Source organism: Podarcis tiliguerta (genome assembly GCF_965153285.1).
Source record: "Podarcis tiliguerta genome assembly, chromosome: 2".
NCBI classification, from domain to species: Eukaryota; Metazoa; Chordata; class Lepidosauria; order Squamata; family Lacertidae; genus Podarcis; species Podarcis tiliguerta.
Genome location: NC_139535.1, coordinates 114,316,420 through 114,338,589, shown reverse-complemented (window position 1 = coordinate 114,338,589; position 22,170 = coordinate 114,316,420). Strand labels below are relative to the sequence as shown.

Genomic DNA, 22,170 nt, shown 5'->3' with positions numbered 1-22,170 from the left:
GGTGGTTGGAGAATGGATGGCGGCTAACAGATTGAGGTTGAATCCTGAGAAGACAGAAGTACTGTTTTGGGGGGACAGGAGGTGGGTGGGTGTGGAGGACTCCCTGGTCCTGAATGGGGTAACTGTGCCCCTGAAGGACCAGGTGCACAGCCTGGCAGTCATTTTGGTCTCACAGCTGTCCATGGAAGCACAGGTCAAATCTGTGTCCAGGACAGCTGTTTACCAGCTCCATCTGGTACACAGGCTGAGACCCTACCTGCCCGCAGACTGTCTGGCCAGAGTGGTGCATGCTCTAGTTATCTCCCGCTTGGACTACTGCAATGCGCTCTACGTGGGGCTACCTTTGAAGGTGACCCGGAAACTACAACTAATCCAGAATGTGGCAGCTAGACTGGTGACTGGGAGCGGCCGCAGAGACCACATAACACCAGTCTTGAAAGACCTACATTGGCTCCCAGTACGTTTCCAATCACAATTCAAAATGTTGGTGCTGACCTTTAAAGCCCTAAACAGCCCTGGTCCAGTATACCTGAAGGAGCGTCTCCACCTCCCTCGTTCTGCACGGACGCTGAGGTCCAGCGCTGAGGGCCTTCTGGCGGTTCCCTCGCTGTGAGAAGCCAAGTTACAGAGAACCAGGCAGAGGGCCTTCTCGGTGCTGGCACCCACCCTGTGGAACGCCCTTCCATCAGATGTCAAAGAGAAAAATAACTACCAAACCTTTAGAAGACATCTGAAGCCAACCCTGTTTAGGGAAGCTTTTAATGTTTGATGTATTACGGTATTTTAAAATTTTGTTGGAAGCTGCCCAGAGTGGCTGGGGAAGCCCAGCCAGATGGGCAGGGTATAAATAATAAATTATTATTATTATTATTATTATTATTATTATTATTATTGACAAGCATTGAAAAGTGGCTTAATTTTTTCCCCCCTGGCAAAGCCTCACCTATTTCAGTCCTCAACTGCCTGTGGAATCTCCAGTCTTTTCTGTTTGGTGAAATCCACCCCCTGGATTTGTTCTGGCAGTCAAATCCTTGCTTAGCCATTAGGACTTGCCGCATGGCCCTGGCTGAGTTGCTGTCCCAACCTCAGCTCTTTCCCTGTAAAATCGGCACTCTCAGAACCTGCCCCATAAAGATCTTTTGGGGACAGATAAAGATTGTGACGTAGAACACCGGTTTGACAATAAGCCAAGTAAATAGCTGGTTAGTTCAAATCTATTTCACATGCAATCCATCATGGCTTTGGGGTTTTTATTCTGGTCTTTTAAAACAGTCAGGCCACAATGCTACCGCAACAGTAAAGGTACCCCTGAACATTAGGTCCAGTCACAGACGACTCTGGGGTTGCGGAGCTCATCTCGCTCTATAGGCCAAGGGAGCCGGCGTTTGTCTGCAGACAGCTTCCGGGTCATGTGGCCAGCATGACTAAGCCGCAAATCAGAGCAGCTTCCCGCTGGAGTGGTACCTATTTATCTACTTGCATTTGATGTGCTTTCGAACTGCTGGGGGGGCAGGAGCTGGGACCAAACAATGGGAGCTCACCCCGTCGCAGAGATTCAAACCTCCAACCTTCTGATCGGCAAACCCTAGGCTCAGTGGTTTAGACCACAGCGCCACCCACAACATTTAAAGTCATTAACTGCCTGATTTACTTTGCCAGGGCCTGTATTCTAGACCTAGCAAACTTCATGCGGGCTCCCAATGCTTGCAGACAGCAGCCTGCAGCCCGAAACCTGGGGAGCGCTGAACAGCAGGCCCTGGGCTTCGGGCAGCTCTCCGCAAGCCTGCGGAGACTGGCGCAACTTCCCGCCGGGCTCCCAAGGCTTGCGGATAGCAGCCTGTTCTGGGGGCTAGAGTCGGGGGAAGCTCAGGCTTCCCCCACCCCAGCCCCGCACCTTGGGGAGAAATAATTTTTTTCCCCTTTATCCCCCCCCCCAAACCTAGGTGCGCCCTCTGGGCCAGTGCGCCCTATGGAGCGAAAAATACAGTACTTCCTACCAGCGGGACACAGCTCCTTTCAGCTTTCCAGTTTTGTCCCTGTCCTGCTTTCTCCTCACTTCCACCTGCCTCCTTCTTCACATCTCCACCAAGCAATATTTTCTATTATCCACTTTCCCATAGCCACTCATTATCTCGGCCCACCTTCTGCAGTGCTCCTGTCTTCTTCCCTCTAAGGAAATACAGCCTCTCCTGAGCTTCAGTTGTGTGTGTTCCCTCCTTGATAGCCCACTTCTTGTTGCAGCTGCCTGTCTCCTCTTTCCTTTCCTTTAAATTTCATTTTCCACCTACCTTTCCTTCTGCTACTCAGTTGATTGCATATTCTGGAACTTCCCTTCACCTTCCCTGCCTTTGAGCTCCCTGCCCCTTAGTGTCTCTATATCGAAGGACCTCTTCCCAGCCCTTAGCCTGCCTCTGTTTGGAGTTTCAACCCCAGCCAAACTGACAATTTCTCATTTCCTCACAGAAGCTGAAATGCACATTTTTTGTTTCCCTGATCAGCTGAATATTCTGTGTGGTTAACCAGGTAATCCAAGCAATGTGAGAGGTCTCACTAGGCACAAGAGCAATGCAATATAGACAATCATGTGAATGTTTAGGGTCAAACTAGTTCATTATCGTTATCTCCTTCTAAAACAAATTAGCAGCCCTATGCAGCTGCTTTGAATGATATGGAAGAGGTACTGGGCACACTCAAATCTTCCCTCCTTACAGTCTCTGCAGTCTAAATTGTCTTTCCCTGAATACCTAATTAGTTATGTAGGAGACACCTGAATGTTTTCCCCAGTGCAACTAAAACAGCAGCCTGGTTTAGACTATTACTATTTATGAAATTTAGGGTCCAGACACTGTTTAAAGAAAGAATTGGACTGGGTCCGAGAAACATGGGGAGTACAACCTTACTGCTCTCTCAGTGGTTTTTGATATGGTTGACCATGGGATTCTCTTGAAGTGTTTCTATTATTATTATTATTATTATTATTATTATTATTATTATTCTATACTGCCCTTGTTCTGAGGATCACAGGGTGGTTTATGAGATAAAAACACAAAAATGCATAACATGATAACAAACAAAATAATAACACCCCACACAAGCAAAGTTTAAAAGCACATCATTTGTTTAATTAGCCAAACGTCCAATAGAAGAAGAATGTTTTCGCCTGGTGCCTAAAGATCTGTAATGAAGGTGCCAGGCAAGTCACCCTGGGGAGAGCATTCCACAAATGGGGAGCCACCACAGAAAAGCCCCCTTCTCATGTTCCCACCCACTGTACCTCTCTTGAAGCAGGCACATGAAAATGGGCCCCAGGTGATGATGGCAGGGTTTGGTTCTTATGGGGAGAGGCTAACCTTGAGGTGTTGTGGTCCTGAGCCATTTAAGGATTTATAGGTCAAAACCAACACTTTGAACTGGGCCAGTAAACAAATTGGCAGCCAGTGCAGTCAGGTAGATGAAGAGACAGACGGATCCTATTCAGAGGACCAACTCTGGGTGCTCTCACCAAATGAAGTGAGGTGGATGGGAGAGGGCCTTCTTGGTGGTGGCACCCCAGTTACTAAACTGCCTCCCCAGAGAGGTTCACCGGGTACTATTCTTATGGTCTTTTCAGTACTAGGTGAAATACCTTTTTAATCATCCAATCTTTTAAGCAACCTGTGCTTTTACCACCTGTCTCAATTTATGAATTGTGCTTGATGGGCTATTAATAGTTTTGCTCTTTTCTCTTCCAAGCAAGAACAAGTGCTGCTTTTTGTACTACTTTTAGTGTTTTGCATTGTGTGTGTGTTTCTTTTAATTTTTGTGAGCCACCCGGATAACATGTAATACTGGGCAGTTATCCAAATGGTATTAAATAAACAAATGGCCCAGGTTCTGCACTCCTATTGAAACTTTACAGGTTGTAAACTAAACCTCTACACTGCTGATACATTTCACAGCTCTCCAGCAAGTGGCTGCATGTAGATTTGTGCCCATTGTTTTATTTTACCTTCTTTTTTGATAGATAGGAACATAGGGCAAAAGCTTTCACGTTTTCCGGAGCAAACTACCAAAAACTCCTAACAATTCAAAAGAAATGCATTCAAGACCTGCACTGGCATACTGGAGAATCCAGTTCTGCAGAGTTGTCCACAATTATTGACCGATTGCTTTCCACTCTTCAGTCCTGAGAAGGGGGAGGGTGGAATAGTGGCATATTAGAAGCCTAATATCTGAGTGCATTTTTAAAAAATAAAAAAAAGCTTAATAGAGATGAAAAATGCCTTGTCTTACAAACTGAAAGAACAAGAAAAGAGAAGGAAAGGTAAGAAAAGAAGGTAAACAGACAAGGTGCTAATCTCTGTGGCATTATGCAATATTGTGGTTATCTAATGACAGCAAGGCTATTCAATAGAAACCCCATTGTCTGAAGGAGAAAAGAAGAAAATCAGCACCAATATTACAGCCTACAAGAGAGGAAGGTGCAGTTGTTGTCTGAAGATGGAAAGTTTCCAAACTCCACAGGAACAGGAGGGGGAAGAGGAGGACTGGCCACATTTATTGGCTCCGCCCATACCTGGAGACGATCTTTTATTGCAGCACCTGTAGATATATATCTCTCTCTGTATGGCCCGGCACTTTGCTTCACTCCCTTGGCATCCCAGACAGAGCAGAGACTTTCACACCTTCATTGCCATTCCACCTGCTCCAGTGCAACCATGAGAAAAGAAATTTGCACCATCGCTTTTCTCCGAGCTGTCTTCTGCGAGTTCTTAGCCACCCTGCTTTTCGTCTTCTTCGGTTTGGGCTCAGCCCTGAAATGGCCTTCGGCCTTGCCAAGCGTCCTCCAGATCGCCCTGGCTTTCGGCTTGGCCATTGCCACGATGGTACAGACATTTGGTCCCATCAGCGGCGGCCACGTCAACCCAGCAGTGACCGTTGCCTTCTTTGTAGGGAACCAGATCTCTTTCCTCCGGACATTGTTCTATGTTGCAGCCCAGCTGATCGGTGCCATCGCCGGGGCAGGCATACTTTATGGGGTGACTCCTTCTAACGCCCGTGGCAACCTGGCAGTCAACGCGGTAAGTACTTGCTGCGGCTGTGGATTAGATTCGTGATATTGGTGGCTTGTCACCTCAGGCAGGCAAGTGCCCCTCAAAGGGGAACTGGCTTCTCAGGAGAGACCTGAACTTAGCCTCTGGAGAGCTTGTGGCACAAGAGATCCCACCAGCACATTATGCTGTAGAGTAAGAATAGGCATGGAAGTTTGCTGGCAGGACTGGTTAATTGTGCCTTGTAATTTTTGATGTGGCGTTTCTTCCAAAGGTGTCTCATATTCTAAGGAACTGAGTCAGCCAGTCCCAGAGAGAAAGAGAGAGAGAAAGAACTATACATTTTCTTTAAGTCCAGCTTTGCCACTTGAAGAATGATCAGGGGAGCAGGGCAGATGTACAGATGTTGGTTCCTTTTAGAATTGTTGTTTTTCAAAATGATAATAACTTGGAACCATTTCAAACTGTTGATGCTCCGTTGGTGCATGTTGCCTTGTGTCCTCTTGGGAAGCCATCAACTTCTTTCCCACTATTTCCCAATGGAACAATAATTTATAATAACAGTTTATTATTTATACCCTGCCCATCTGGCTGGGTTTCCCACTCCAAAAGCTACTCCTGCAGTCCAGTGGACAGCATTCAGTACTATGCTCAGGGATGCGGGAAGAAAGAGAAAATTAGCTACACACAAGCCCAACACTTGTGAACACAGAGTTTCCCATTGGCTTCCCGTGTGTGAGCATGGATCTCTTCAGATCCCTGTGAAAGGTCAGTTCAGCCCAGGATGAAGCTGAATGATCCAACAGTCTTCAACACACTAAACTCTACGCTGGACTGTGTATTGAATTAAATGGACCATCCGGGAAGGTTTAAAATCCTCATTAGACCTGGGCATGAAAAGGCACAAGACCAGCTAAGCCAGCAGGAGGAGGATGTAGGAAGCAGAACATAGTGAAAATTCAGAACACCCTTTGCCAACCTGTTGCTCTCCAGATGTGTTGGACTGCAGATCCCATCAGCTGCAGCCAGCAGAGCTAATGCTAGGGGATGGGGGGAGTTTTAGTCCAAAGCATCTGTAAGGCATTAAGGCTGGACGGTTGGCATTGATATGTCTCGGGAGACAACAGAAGAGTGTGCCTTCAGGGGTGAAGTCAAACTTGTAGTGCTACAGCGCCTGCTGTGGAAAGGGCAGGGAGTCATTGTTAAAGGCAACTGCAAGTTCCAGGTTTCCATTGTAAGGGCACAAATTTCCTACCAAAGGAAATCAGATTTTTTTACCTACTTGTTCAGTGCTGCGCTATAGCTAAGGATCCAGCTTACTTCCCCTTGTTTCCTAAATTTTCACCAGCAACCATTCTTCTGTTCCTATTAAGCTTTTAGTTAGCATGCAGAGACTGCAAAAGGGAATCTTCGGCCGGCTCTGCATTTCAATCTCTCTTGCGTTATCCACATTAACACTGAATTGTAGCTCCGGATTGTTGTCGATGTAGAAGAGGACACTGGAAGGAGAAACATTTGTAATGTAGATAAGCCACCTGCCCACTGTTGGTTTGATATTTGCATTACAAACCTGCCCCAAAAGCAAGAATCACCTTAAACCTCATGTGTGTAAAGATGCAAACTGCCTGACCAGAGGGCTTAAAATCTACCCCCCCCCCCGTGAATTTCATTGACCTGCAACATACCTATGTAAATCCCAAATGCTTATAGATCCTTCTAACTCCCCTCTTCTAAATGGAAGCTAGAGACTCATTTAATGGAGCCGGGGAACATTCTTTTAAGGCTGCCCAAAAGAGGATCCTGGTATCTGCTCCTGAATTGTTGCAAATCCCATAGCTTCCCCCTGCATTGTTCTTCAGCGGGTATTAGCTGTTGTAAAGAGCATTTGAAGGAGATAAAGCATTTGCCAAGAGATAATATCTCAGGGCTAGGTTGATGAGGCTGTATGAGAAATCAGTAACAAAAGAGAGATAAATGAAGGAAATAAAAGAGATACAAAGATGGACAGAGTGATAGACCATTTAAAAAACAATGAATGCCTTGTATAACTCCAATTCCTGTTGCTTCTTAAAGTTCCTTTCCTGCCCTGTGGAGAGAGGGGTTTATAATTCCAGTTTTGTTCTGTTGAAGCTCAGTGAGCTGAATTGTTTATTTAGTATTATTAAGCACCACACCTCCAGCAAGCTTGGCAGCGTCCAAGTAGAGAGTGCAATGCAGCTCAGAGGAATGAAATCTAATAGCAACCGTGAAGTCCTATTGCACTCTGGGGTTTGTTGTTTTCTTAACAACCACCCTTAAGAGTAACCTTTACTTAGTTGGAAGTAGTTTTTCTTGGTTTTAAGCAGGAGTTAGTTCCAGAGATGAATGTGCAAGATTGTAACCGCAGTCTCTGCTCTTCCATCCTGACAGCTCAGCAACAACACAACCGCAGGCCAGGCTGTAGTGGTGGAGATGATCTTAACTTTCATGCTTGTTATGTGCATCTTTGCCTCGACTGACAGCCGCCGGCGTGACCATGTGGGCTCCCCATCCCTGTCTATCGGACTGGCTGTCACTCTGGGCCACCTTGTTGGGGTAAGTGTTTTTCTGCTCAGGTTTTCTTTTAGGAACATGGGGAGCTGTCTGATGTTTTGAGTCAGGCTGTTAGTCCATCGAGCTCAGGTTTGTCCAGAAATACTCGGCAGCAGCTCTCCAAGGTGCAGGTGGCAGGGGCTGCGACCTTCTGGGTGGAAAACAAAGTGGTGGTACAGAAACAAAAGGAAGGGGGAGATGGAAAGAGTGAAAAGCCCCCCACATCATGGCAGCCTTGAGTGCTGATCATTTGGGGGGGGGGTGATATGGGGCCACAGTCACTTGAACACAGGGAGAATAATAATAATAATAATAATAATAATAATAATAATAATAATAATAATAAATTATTTATATCCCGCCCTCTCCAGCCGAAGCCGGGCTCAGAACGGCTAACAACAGTAAAAGTAATACAGCATTCTAAAATCAATTCATTCTAAAATCAATTCAAAATCAAATTAATGGCAACCATTGGGCTAGAGTTCTGTGAGGATTACCAAAGGAGGGGGTCAGGCTGTGCTTTGGCCAAAGGCCTGGGGGAACAGCTCTGTCTTGCAGGCCCTGCGGAAAGATGTCAAGTCCCGCAGGTCCCTAGTCTCTTGTGACAGAGCGTTCCACCAGATCGGAGCCACACCCAAAAAAGCCCTGGCTCTGGTTGAGGCCAGTCTAACTTCCCTGTGAGCCTGAGGCCAGCCTAACCTCCCTGTTTGAAGACCGTAAGGAACTCCGTGGGACATACCAGGAGAGGCAGTCCTGTAGGTACGAGGGTCCTAGGCCGTATAGGGCTTTAAAGGTTAAAACCAACACCTTAAACCTGATCCTGTACTCCACCGGGAGCCAGTGCAGCTGTTATAGCACTGGATGAATGTGATCTCACAGCGAGGACCCCGTAAGGAGTCTCACCGCGGCATTCTGCACCCGCTGGAGTTTCTGGGTCAGTCTCAAGGGCAGTCCCACGTAGAGTGAGTTACAATAATCAAGTCTGAAGGTGACCGTCACGTGGATCACAGTGTCTAGGTCAGGGTGAGAGAGGTAAGGAACCAACTGCTTAGCTTGGCAGAGATGAGAAGTGAGAGCTCCAAGCAAAGAATCCTATGGCTTCTGCCATTTCTGCGGTAGGAAGCAGTCTTCATAAAATCATAGAACTATAGAGTTGAAAGGGGTACCAAGGGTCATCTAGTCCAACCCCCTGCAATGCATGATTCCCAGCTAAAGCATCCATGACAGATGGCCACCCAATCCCTGCTTAAAAACCTCCAAGGAAGGAGAGTCTTATGCCAAGTCAGACTGTTTGCCTATCTAGCCCAGTGTTGACTGACAGCAATGGCTCTCCTGGGTTTTGGGCAAGTGTATGGGTTGAATCCAATGCTAGCCCTACTCAGAGTGGACCTATCGAAATGAACAGACATGACTAACTTAGGTCTGTCTGCTCTGAGCAGGACTAGCTTTGGATACAATCATATTTCTCATCCTTTACTACTGCTACCTTTTTCACTGAAGAAGCCAGGATTGGAAGCAAATACAGTTTGCATGCTAAAGATGTGCTGTACTATAGAGCTATGGCCCGTTTGGGTAGGGCAGAGGCAGGGAACCCATGGCCCTCGTGTAGAGATGCAGCATTTGCATGGAAGTGCTTGTGCACACAGGCAGGATTCACACCACACCAAGCATGGCCAGGCTGAGAATCTGATAGCAGCTCCATGGTGTAGGGAATGCCAGAAGGGAGAATTTGCAGGGAGAATTTTCAGGGATTGCCTAACTTTCGCAAAGCAACAACAACAAACCTATGGTTACGTGGAACATACTCAATAAACACACAAAACGTAACTGGCTGTACTTTTGAATAAATAAGGTATACTATTCATTGTATCAAGGGACACGGGTGGCGCTGTGGGTTAAACCACAGAGCCTAGGACTTGCTGATCAGAAGGTTGGCGTTTCGAATCCCCGCGGCAGGGTGAGCTCCCGTTGCTTGGTCCCTGCTCCTGCCAACCTAGCAGTTCAAAAGCATGTCAAAGTGCAAGTAGATAAATAGGTACCACTCCGGCAGGAAGGTAAACAGCGTTTCTGTGCGCTGCTCTGGTTCCCCAGAAGCGGCTTAGTCATGCTGGCCAATGACCTGGAAGCTGCACCCCGGCTGCCTCAGCCAATAAAGCGAGATGAGCATTGCAACCCCAGAGTCGGCCATGACTGGACCTAATGATCAGGGGTCCCTTTACCCTTTACCTTATTCATTGTATCAATTTGTAGATTTCAACAGAAGTCTCATAAAGTTCAACAAAAAAAGCAGAAGACTCAGTGGATCAGTTCATTCTCTAGTCAGTTCATGCATATGGTCAATACATGTATAAGTATCTATTCCACCTGTCTGTTCAAAGAGTCCAATAATCCACATGAAGGGTTGTTACAGTTCCACAGAATCCTCAGAGTCTCAGACAAGTATTTCCGGAATATTAGCCTTGTTTTGCCATCCTAGGCTTCATGGCAAAAATGACCAGGAAAATCAGAAACCAGGAAGAGAGAAACTTTAATCAGGAATAGGAGAAATTTACAAATTACCTAAGAGAACACTGTAAACAGCTAAAAGCTTTGGCAGGATTTGAGTAATGCTTGTAATGTACTGTAAACAAAGGTAAAAATGGACTACTTTAAGAAAAATAGAGAAAATATATGATGCAGTTGAAAAAGATTGAAAATGGAAACCATGGAAGGGTGGAGGAAAGGCAAAGGATTTAGGGAATCCTAAATGTTGATGGTTATGTCTAATGTTTGAATTTAAATGTGTACTGCAAAACTGAATTTTAAAAAAAGATTATAAACAATGGAATTACAAGAAATGTTTAGATGCCTAACAAACACCTCCCCTCTTCTCCACAGATCTATTTTACTGGCTGTTCTATGAATCCTGCCAGGTCTTTTGGACCTGCTGTCATCATGAAAAGATTCAGCAGTGCTCATTGGGTAAGAAGTTAGAGCTTTTCACTCTGAAGTAAAAGAGAGTCGCAGGAAATAAGCAGTGAAAACTGACCCTTAGCTGCTGCATGGCTAGGGTTTACTGGATGCAAAACCAAAGTCACACATATTTTAATACAGAAGTATTTCAGTGTAAAAGATAATGCACAGCAGGAATAGACAATGTGGTTCCCTTCAGATGACTACAACTTCCCAAATATTGATCATACTGGCAGAAACTAATGGGAGCTTTAAATTACAAGGCACCATGTTGGGTAACTCTGGTGTGTGTGTAATTTTTCATCTATGTTTTAGAACTGTGTTGGGCCACCAAATTTCAACAAGATTCTCAATGCCATGAGCACAATGGTGGTGATATAAGACTCAGAAATTGGCCACCTTCTCATATATTCTCCTTCGTATTGTAGCTGCATCTGTGGTCCCTAAAATGTAGAGTTGAAATCCAAATAGGATGTGCAGATTGCCAGCCACCATTTCTGATTCCTTTAAAATGTCTCGACTTTTTTGGCCCAGCCAGGGACCTCCAAATTTGCTGTGAAATTTTGCTTTTGACGAAAGAGAGATTGCACCCTTGAGAAATGATGCAAATTTTAGTAAAATTCCTTTTGCTTCCTTTGAAATTCATCAGAAGATCTGCCCAAGCAGGAACCATGGGGAAATAGCTATAATGTCTGGCCCTCAGGTTCAGAAATCACCCATTCCTGTTCTGGGACTGGCCGACCAAAGAGGAAGGGGTTGCTCTCTGTTGCTCCACATGCAACTATCTAAATTGCAGTGCCACATCCCCTTAGCCACATCTGTTGGGGGCTGCATGGTGGCAGGGGGCCAAGTCACATCTGTTGGGGGCTGCATGGTGGCAGAGGGCCAGGAGGAAGTCAGCAGTGGGTGGAGCTAGAGCCAAAAGCGAGTGTGTCAACCTCTTTCACTCTCCTACCCTCTTTTCTTTTCTTTCTTTCTTTCTTTCTTTCTTTCTTTCTTTCTTTCTTTCTTTCTTGCCCCTTTTCATTCTCTCTCTGTCACCCTCATTTTCTCTGTGCCACTCCCTTTTTCCTATTTCTCTCTGCCCCTCCACCTCTCTCTCACTATGTGTTACCCGTTCAATCTCTCTCTCTCTCTCTCTCTCTCTCTCTCTCTCTCTCTTCCATTTTAGCAGACTATGTGCAGATAGCTAAGTCAGAATTCAGTGTCCCTATTTTCCAGGGACAGTCCCAGATTTACAGAAGCCGTCCCAGTTTCTGACTTGATCCTGGAATGTCCCGTCTTTGCTTAGGATGTCCCTAATTTCATTGGAGAAATGTTGGAGGGTATGGAGTTATTCGACCCCCAAGCAATCTGCAGTCACTCCCGTATAGGGAAGTTTTTAAATGTTGAATGTTGTTGTTGTTGTTAGTGTGGCTGGGGCAATCCAGTCAGATGGGTGAGGTATAAATAGTAAAATTATCATTATTATTAAATAGGACATCCCTATTTTCATTGGAGAAATGTTGGAGGGCATGTGAGTGGCTAGCTTGCAAAATGCTTTTGAAATTAGGCCAAGGGCTGCATGAGAGTCTGCCTTGGGCTGCAGCTTGCCTACCTCTGCCCAAACCCATGAGGCATTTCTTGCATGGAAGATACGGCACAAGATGAATCAACCATCTCTGCTCTGGCCTCGCTGGCACAGAGGAGCCTGAAAGTCTTTGGGCAGCTTCTAACTCCTTCCCTTGGTTCCTCAGGTCTTCTGGGTAGGCCCCATCGTTGGAGGCATTGTGGCTTCTCTGCTTTACAACTACCTTCTGATGCCTCATCCAATGAACATGTCAGAGAGGGTCGCCATTGTGAAAGGCACTTACGAGTCAGAAGAAGAGTGGGAAGAGAAAGAGAAAAGCATAGAAATGGCCTGCAAATGAGAACGCTCTGGGTGAGAAGGTAGAGAAGACTCGAACACCCCCTGATGCCAAATGAACACTGACCAAATGCCTTGCAATTTAAAGAACCAAGATAGCTTCCACTGATGCCTGGGGACCGAAGAGGGAATCAGGGGGACATTACTTGTGTAAATAACCATTGTGAGCGTGAGTGTGCATGTGTGTGTGTGGGTGCATGGGAAGAAGAAAGCTGGGAAATGGATGGTTTGAGCACAGTCCATTTTGGGAGCAAGGCATTCATTCAAAGTGCCTCACCAAACAAGAATCGTATTGTAACGTCTCAGGACCGGCAAAGACCTGCAAGTGTTCTAGAGTTATGCCTGGCACCTTAGCTTTTGCAACTGTGCGAGGGGGTGGGTGTGTTAATAGTTTCTTTAGCAGTTTATTTTTCCCTTCCTGATGGGCTGCAGGACAAGTACCCCCAGGTCCACATATACTCTGGGCTTTCAGGGTTTGGGGGCAAAGTTGCCTGAGCTTGAATTTCCTAGGCTTGGTCCAGCTTCATATATGCAATAATGCTTGCAACTAGCCCTTTTTTGTATGCTTCATTACATCTCCAGCCCACATAAACTGTAAATATTCACATGAACCCCTCAGGTTGGAGTTACAGTGGGGTTTAGGGAGTGATACATTGGGCAGGGAGATGAGAATTTGTGTGAGACGATCCCACAGAAACACCCTAGCCTTTAAAGAAAAAGACTGCCACATTCACGGAGAAAAGGAAAACACCATCCTGACTCTTGCCTTGCCTTGATTTCCACCTTCTATGGGTTCAAACAAGCAGCAAAAGGAAGAGAAACAATTTCTATATCTACTGTACAAAGTAGATCTTCCTTAGCTGGGTGACATCCTTGCTCCAGCTCGACACTTCTGCCTCTAGTCGGTGTGTGAGAGGATTGCTAGCATTTGCGTTTGACCAGGTATCAAGAGGTTAAGACCTAGAGGAGGCAGAGCCAGGAGTCAGGATGGGGGAATGGGACTGGCGGGAGTGGAGCCCATAAAATCCAGAGGTTTGCTGCTGCAGCTGGTGTTGGCAGAGGTGTTAGACCCGGCCTGTGCTTGAAGGGTGAAGGATCTGCACAGGAGATCACGTGTGAGAGTAATCTCAATTGCTGCCCCTGAACAAAATCTCCCCTGTGGCTCTGGGTCCTTGCAACTCCTCTTTCCTTGGTCTGAGGAAAGGTGTGGCCACATTGGAAACAGGCACAACTGCAGGCTGCTAGCTCAGTCACTCACGCAGCAGTGTGTGTGAAATGGACCATTTGGCTCAGCTCCTGAGGATACGAGGTGGGTCACCTTCATTGCAGGTGCACTAAGTGGGAGAGGTGCAGCTGAATTTCACTTCAAGAAAAGAAAAATCAGCTTAAAACAAAAATCTTACTGGCCTCAAATTCTGGCTGTTGAACAAAATAATTTGGCAACAGAATCAGATTTAAAAACAAACGTCTCTGAAATGTCTGGGGAGAGTTTTGTTGTCTGCTTGGTTGGCAGCCCAATTAAAGGGAAGGTAGTTTTGGGTGCTTCATCCAGAGGCGAGCACAGGTATGATGAGGAGCTGGAACAAAAGTCAGTCCTCCTGCAGCTGTGGGGGAAGTCAGAGATGTGCAAGGAAAATCAATCCAGAAAGAATGATCTGTCCATCGACCCTTTCCAAAGTGTTATATAACTTGAGCTGGGCGGGGAAAGACTGCTGTTTTCTGCATTGGCCGGTGTCTTGCTGAGTTTATTTCCTGTTTAATGCAATTTCATTTATTATTATGAGGGTCTCTGTAATATATTGTATTATTTATTATGAATAAAAAATTATAAAAAGAAACAGTGCAACAACATCAGTGGCTCAGGGATACATCAATATGGGTATAGTGGTCCTCACAGAGAACCAGGGAGACTCAATGGTAGCCTGTCAGGATGAGAGAGGGAACATTTTTCATCTCGGGGCCATATTTCCAGCAAAAGTGAGTAGAGCAACAAATGTGAATTTTACCTCCGTACGTGTGCCAAATGCATTGCTCTGCTTTCCTTTGGACCACATTGGCAAAGCCAAGAAGGAGGACGGGTTGTCTGGGCAACCCAGGACCTCCATACACACTGCCCAGGCTTGCACCCTAAAGAGAAGAAGAAGAGTTTGGATTTGATATCTCGCTTTATCACTACCCTAAGGAGTCTCAAAGGGACACGGGTGGCGCTGTGGGTTAAAGCCTCAGTGCCTAGGGCTTGCCGATCGAAAGGTCGGTGGTTCGAATCCCCGCGGCGGGGTGCGCTCCCGCTGTTTGGTCCCAGCGCCTGCCAACCTAGCAGTTCGAAAGCACCCCTGGGTGCAAGTAGATAAATAGGGACCGCTTACTAGCGGGAAGGTAAACGGCGTTTCCGTGTGCGGCTCTGGCTTGCCAGAGCAGCAATGTCACGCTGGCCACGTGACCCAGAAGTGTCTTCGGACAGCGCTGGCCCTTGGCCTCTTTGAGTGAGATGGGCGCACAACCCTAGAGTCTGTCAAGACTGACCCGTACGGGCAGGGGTACCTTTACCTTTACCTTAAGGAGTCTCAAAGCAGCTAACAATCTCCTTCCCCTTCCTCCCGCACAACAAACACTGTGAGGTGAGTGAGGCTGAGACTTCAGAGAAGTGTGACTAGCCCAAGGTCACCCAGCAGCTGCATGTGGAGGAGCGGGGAATCAAACCCAGTTCACCAGATTATGAGTCCATTGCTCTTAACCACTACACCACACTGGCTCTCTTCAGTGGAGAGGTCACTTTGCTGCTGCTAACAGAGCAAAAACCAATGTGGGAGGCGGCAGTTATGTTACCAGTCTCTGCAACCCCACAGGCACTGTGATTCTCCAGTGGTTTGACTTCACCCCCGGAGGTATACACCATTGTTTCTTGAGACAGACGGATGCCAACAACAACAACAATAGGCAACACTCGTACATAGCTGTCAACTTACAGATTTGAAAATAAGGGACCAGCAGCCTCGAAAATAAGGGATCAGCAGCCAAAATAAGGGATTTTCCAAGCACAGGTATGTTCAACCTCTGAGCCCCTCCGAGCCAAAGGCAGAAAGCCCAGCCAGCAGCCAAATGAAGCCTCAAGCGGTGGATCCCACAGCGCAGCAACCCGGCAAAGGGGACGCAGCAAGGAAAACCACCGTCAACTCTCCACTGGGAAGCGCTGAGCAACAGCGAGTCCCCAGGCAATGCGGCCGATTTGATTGGCACAAAGCATGCAAGCTTCACCCCCCAGTCGTTCTTAGACTCCTTATTGGGTGAGCAACGCAGCCAAGCAACCCAATTGGAGCCTCCCTCCTCCCTGGCCGGCAGGGAGGGAGGGAGAGGAGCTGCTTCCTTTGAAACCCGGGAAATTTGAGGGACATCATCAATAAGGGACAGCAGCAGGACATGGTGCTGGGATAAGGGACTGTCCCGCCAAATAAGGGACGCTTGACAGCTATGCACTCGTATCTATCTTCCATCTTCCATCCAGGCAAGGAAGAGGCATTATTAGAAATCAAGTACCCCAGAGTCGTCCGTGACTGGACCTAACGGTCAGGGGTACCTTTGCCCTTTTACTCCTGGTGAGGACTGTGACTCAGTAGGATGTGTGGCCTGGGGAAAATCTCAAGGGGCAAACAGAGGCCAGGAAGGTTACATTTGGCCCCTAAGTCTGAGGTTCCTGACCTCCCACCCTGCCTACACACACACATGAAGGGTTTCTGGCATATGCTGTCGCAAGATAATGTACGGCACTGTTCTGTAAGGAGAGACACTTTTTCTGCAGCTGCTCAGAAGCACAGCATAATTCACCTGCCGTGAATCATGAAAGAAAGAAGCATGGCCAATAAACCAAATGCGCAACGAGTTGCACTGCAATGCTGATGGACAATGAGAGCAGGGTGGTATACTTTGCAGAGTCCTCTGTTCTTATATAAAATTCACAACCGTAGGGCTTTAAAAGGAGATTTGGCAAATGAATGGAGGATAACATTATCAGTGGCTACCAGTCACAAAGACTTTATACTTTGGGGAACAGCTAAGGGCAGTTCTGGTACTTATGCCATGCCTGCAGTCTTTCTATACCTTGGGAGATAAAGTGCTAGATGTGACTGTGAACTGATCCTCTTCTGATATCCCTATATAAAGGACCTCCTATCTGGTTTAAAGGTGAACCATCAACTATTAGCTGCACACAGGCCAACTGGGCACAGTGTTCTCCACTAAGGTGAGATGTTTTGCCGTTCTATTTAAATTAAAAAACCCTCCCCTAAATTTACGTCAGTACATATCAATTAGCATAAATATGCAAAATATATGCAAATATGTGTGTGTCTGTCGTTTTCATTTAGCGATGCGTTTCCTCTTTTTTGGCAACATGTAAGTGGCCACCCTAAATGGAAGACACCCTAAATGTGCTTTGAGAGCCAGTGTGGTGTAGTGGTTAAGAGCAGTGGACTCGTAATCTGGTGAACCGGGTTCGCGTCTCCGCTCCTCCACATGCAGTTGCTGGGTGACCTTGGGCCAGTCACACTTCTCTGAAGTCTCTCAGCCTCACTCACCTCACAGAGTGTTTGTTGTGGGGGAGGAAGGGAAAGGAGATTGTTAGCCACTTTGAGACTCCTTCGGGTAGTGATAAAGCGGGATATCAAATCCAAACTCTTCTTTTAAGAACCATGGCTACATGGGCATCTATGAACCCCACTTCAGTCCAACACAAAATAATGCTACCCTCCCTCACCTTAACTGTAGCTGATGCTTAGTATCTCTTTTGTAGAGATCCCATCCAACCGCAGTGGGAAAATGAAACGCTGTACCTCTCAAAAAGCTCTCCTCCATCCCTGCTAGCCACCCCCATTCCTAACTATGATCCAGAAATATGTTTTGGTGAAAAGGGTTGGCTGGGGGAGGGGGTTCGGCGAATTTGACTGAGCAGCTTGCCAATGCTTCTGCAGCGAATGCTTTGACAGAAGGGAGGTGGGTGGAGCACTTACAATAGCAGTGCGTTCAGAAATATCTGGCCACAAGGGAAGATTCATCGGAGTACCCAAGATTGCATGGTGCCAACCTCCCTGGTCCCTCACCCCTCCCCTCTCCTTTCAGGTAACCAGCAGAGAGACAGCTGTGAGTGCTGCTGCCCCAACCCAGCATCTATATATCTATATTTAGCTATCTACCTATCTTCTACTGCAAGAAAACATGTTGAGTCCAGAGGCTCTGAACATGTTGATTAAGGCCACGGGAAGCAGCATTATACCGTGCCAGACCATTGGTGCCATCTGTCTCAGCACTGTCTACACAGATTGGCAACAACTCTCCAGGGTTTCATATCGGGACAATTCCCAGCCCTACAAGGGATTGAACCCAGGACCTTCTGCATACAAAGCATTATATATATCTTTTTAAAGTCTTTAACTTTTTTATTATTTAAAAAAGCAAAGCAATACAAAATACATGGTTTTTACAGTAACACTACACACATTTTACATGTTTACATTTACAATTTACGCTTTAATCCATATTGTGACTTTTGAGTTTTCACATTATTTGATCTTTTCAGACTTCATAGCAGCAGAAATATAATAAATAATAATAATAATAATAATAATAATAATAATAATAATAATAATTTTATTTATATCCCACCCTCCCCAGCCGAAGCCGGGCTCAGGGCGGCTAACAACAATAAAATAGTACAACATTCTAAAATCAATTCATTATAAAATTAATTCAACTCAAATTGATGGCAACCATTAGGCTAAAGTTCTGTGAAGATTGCCAAAGGAGGGAGTCAGGCTGTGCCCTGACCAAAGGCCTGGTGGAACAGCTCTGTCTTGCAGACCCTGCGGAAAGATGTCAAGTCCCGCAGGGCCCTGGTCTCTTGTGACAGAGTGTTCCACCAGATCGGAGCCACAGCCAAAAAAGCCCTGGCTCTAGTTGAGGCCAGCCTAACTTCTCTGTGGCCTGGGACCTTCAGGATCTTTTTGTTTGAAGACCGTAAGTTCCTCTGTTTGACATACCAAGAGAGGCGGTTCCGTAGGTACGAGGGTCCTAGGCCATATAGGGCTTTAAAGGTTAAAACCAGCACCTTAAACCTGATCCTGTACTCCACCGGGAGCCAGTGCAGCTGGTATAGCACCGGGTGAATGTGATCTCGCAGTGAGGATCCCGTAAGGAGTCTTGCTGTGGCATTCTGCACCCGCTGGAGTTTCTGGGTCAGTCTCAAGGGCAGCCCCACGTAGAGTGAGTTACAATAATCCAGTCTGGAGGTGACCATCGCGTGGATCACAGTGGCTAGGTCAGGGCGAGAGAGGTAAGAAGCCAACTCCTTAGCTTGGCAGAGATGAAAAAATGCCGCTGCAATCTGCACCTCCATGGAAAGGAAGGTGTCAAAGATTACACCCAAACTCTTAACGGACGGTGCTGGCACTAATTGCACCTCCGCAAGAGATGGGAGTTGCCCCCCCCCCAATCCCATATCGTCCCTTCCCAGCCAAAGGACCTCTGTCTTCGAAGGATTTAACTTCAACCGGCTCCCACGTAACCATCCAGCCACAGCTTCCAAGCATCTGATCAGTGTGTCTGGGGCCGAGTCAGGATGGCCATCCATCAACAGATAGAGTTGGGTGTCATCAGCATACTGATGGCAGCCCAGCCCGAAACTCCGGACAAGTTGGGCGAAGGGGCGCATAAAGATGTTGAAAAGCATCGGGGAGAGTATCGCACCCCGAGGCACTCCATACACCAAGGAGTGGCGCGATGACAATTCCCCCCAAGTGCCACCCTCTGTCCCCAACCAGAGAGAAACGAGTGCAGCCATTGAAGGACTGTGCCCTGAATCCCCACGTCGGCAAGGCGGTGGTCCAGGAGTTCATGATCGACCATGTCGAAGGCTGCTGACAGGTCTAGAAGAATCAGCAGTCCCGACCCGCCTCAATCCAGCTGCCTGCAGAGATGATCTGTTAGGGCGACCAGAGCCGTCTCGGTCCCATGACCAGCGTGGAAGCTGGACTGGAATGGATCCAGAGCCGATGTTTCATCCAGAAACCCACCAACCCACCAATATCAAATATCCCTGTTTCCACAGTAGTCAAAACACCATTTTTTTTTGTAACCCTTGATCTATTCCATCCAGCCTTTTCCTTTTCAAATTTGGAGCTGGGTTTTGCTGCTCTTTCAAGGCTTCTGGAGGGCAATTGGGTCTTGGCAACTGGCTTCCAGTTGTTGGTGCTGGCCGATTGCTAAAATACTTCTGTTTTAGTGCCTGAGTAGCTGTGACCCTAGTAGAAGGATTAAATGTAAATAAGCCTTGCAGAAGTTCTAGCAAATCGTCACCAGCAGCACTGATGATGTGATGAAGTGGCATTTCAGGGAAACTATCCCTGAGCTTCAGCCCTGATTGCTTCATACTACCAAATCTCTGTTGTTGTGATGGCACTTGGGTGTCAGGCTTCAGAGAATCCAATCCCTCCCACGGGGTCAGCCAAGTAGCAGATAAACAAGAAGAGTTCTTACCAAGTGGTTTATTCAATATTCACAGAGAGAGACAAAGGAATGTGGTCTCTCTTAGAAAATTGTGTTGCTCTGAGTAAGATCCCACCCCCTCCGTCTCTCCTATTCTACACCATCCCTGTGCTGGCTGATCTGTGCTTTCTGCCTCTGAGCTTTCTGTTCTACTACTCTCAATGCATGCCTGGTCCTGGGAGAGGGGGCGTCAGGAATGCTTTCTAAAGACACTGAGTGTGTCAACTGTCTCTCCCCTGCTGCTCTCCCAATATTCCCCAGCTTCTCCCCTTTGCAGCCTCTGAACTATGACCTTCTGCAAACCACTGTTCTAAATCTATACTGTCCTCCTCTTCTCGGGAAGGTTCAGGAAGAGGGAGGCAGTCCCCACCATTCCTCCTTAGTCCACTCCCTGACATCGGGGAGAATAAGGGCCTTGCAAATATTGCAGACCCCCTGCCATGCCATATCCCCATCAGAAGGGGCCAGCCCATCAAACTGTCAGGACTGGAAAGCAGGTGTGTGCTTTAATGCAGTAGTATTCCCAGCTGCAGTACTTTCCTTTTCCCCACAGGGAAGATGGGTGTGCTTGGGGACAATAATAGAGAAGGAGGCTAAGCTTCATTCATGACTTGGTGAGCCCTAGTTATTGAGAAGCAACCCTGCCGCTCTCAGCATAGAATCATAGAATCATAGAGTTGGAAGAGACCACAAGGACCATCGAGTCCAACCCCCTGCCAAGCAGGAAACACCATCAGAGCACTCCTGACATATGGTTGTCAAGCCTCTGCTTAAAGACCTCCAAAGAAGGAGACTCCACCACACTCCTTGGCAGCAAATTCCACTGTCGAACAGCTCTTACTGTCAGGAAGTTCTTCCTAATGTTTAGGTGGAATCTTCTTTCTTGTAGTTTGGATCCATTGCTCCGTGTCCGCTTCTCTGGAGCAGCAGAAAACAACCTTTCTCCCTCCTCTATGTGACATCCTTTTATATATTTGAACATGGCTATCATCTCACCCCTTAACCTCCTCTTCTCCACTCTAAACATGCCCAGCTCCCTTAGCCGTTCCTCATAAGGCATCGTTTCCAGGCCTTTGACCATTTTGGTTGCCCTCCTCTGGACACGTTCCAGTTTGTCAGTGTCCTTCTTGAACTGTTTTGCCCAGAACTGGACACAGTACTCCAGGTGAGGTCTGACCAGAGCAGAATACAGTGGCACTATTACTTCCCTTGATCTAGATGCTATACTCCTATTGATGCAGCCCAGAATTGCATTGGCTTTTTTAGCTGCCGCGTCACACACACATAACCCTGCCTTTTCATCTGCATAGCCCCATCCTGGGTTCTGTTTTTTGAGGATATTTCAGACTGTCCTTATTTTGAGGTAGAGTTCAATCACATGCCTGCAAATTCTATCTGTGCGGTTACAATTGGTTGGCGCGACAATGGCTACTTACCTTCCACATGAGGGGAGGCAGCGGTTGCATTCTAGCATGGCTGTGGCGGCGAGGTGTCCATCCAGCGGGGTCCACAGCCAGGGAAGAACATCACTTCCTTCTCCACTGGCCATTGGGGCTCACCTGTGGCTGTAGCCAATTGTGGGGGTGCCCTTTTCACCAGCAGGCAATGAGCTCTAGCTGCTTGACATGTGCAAGAGCATTAAGGGTTGCTTGCAACTGTGATTGGTTTGGCATTGAGTCGGTGGGGAGAGACTGACTCAAGGAGCAGATAAGGCATTGGGTTGGATCCTTAGTCTCGTTGGGCAGTTGGTTGGGAGCCCCTCCCCGCCCCCTGTCCAAGGAATCAGGCTATCCCGTTAAAGGGTTCCAGAGCATAAGTGCTTCTCTCCAGATGCCCAGATGAGGGCTGATGAGCCATAACACCACAAATTGGCTGATCTTGGGTGTGGTCACCCTAATTTGATATGCGTCACAGGGCGATCCTTCACCTTAGTTAACCCTGTGAAATAATGAAATAGTTGAAAGGCTGGTTGATTCAAGATACATGTCCAATGCTAGCACCAAAACCTGGTGACATCTGAAATCAATAAAGTTGTGGCCTGTTTACATCCCAAGTTGTTGTGTTTATTGCAATTTCACCTTGTCTCAGCCCATTGTTCATGACTTCCGTGTGCCTGAGGCCTGCAAACCCACCTTCTCCAAAAGATTGGACTTTTTGTGATAAGACAAGTGAAGGGAA

At 47.0% G+C, this 22,170-nt stretch overlaps 1 protein-coding gene and 1 long non-coding RNA gene across 4 annotated transcripts in view; one reads left to right on the top strand and one right to left on the bottom strand.

The window, feature by feature from the left end:
• The window catches only part of LOC310671809, a 56,402-nt gene that overhangs the window by 9,796 nt on the left and 24,436 nt on the right, over positions 1–22,170 (bottom strand). For both annotated transcript variants that reach the window (XR_014508215.1, XR_014508216.1), the window contains exon 2: positions 14,466–14,586. This is a non-coding gene — a long non-coding RNA (uncharacterized lncRNA). The remainder of the gene's footprint in view (positions 1–14,465; positions 14,587–22,170) is intronic.
• On the top strand, positions 3,122–14,297 carry LOC310671645 (aquaporin-5-like). 2 transcript variants are annotated; one of them, XR_014508079.1, is made up of 5 exons: positions 4,311–5,060; positions 7,440–7,604; positions 10,479–10,562; positions 12,290–14,023; positions 14,064–14,297. XR_014508079.1 is itself a non-coding variant. In XM_083428014.1 (4 exons), exons 1-4 carry the CDS (start codon positions 4,698–4,700, stop codon positions 12,461–12,463), a joined length of 786 nt encoding a protein of 261 aa, XP_083284140.1. In that variant the 5' UTR covers positions 3,122–4,697; the 3' UTR covers positions 12,464–14,297. The 2 variants fall into 2 exon arrangements, 1 of the variants encoding a protein (XP_083284140.1); XM_083428014.1 differs by having other exon boundaries at positions 3,122–5,060; positions 12,290–14,297.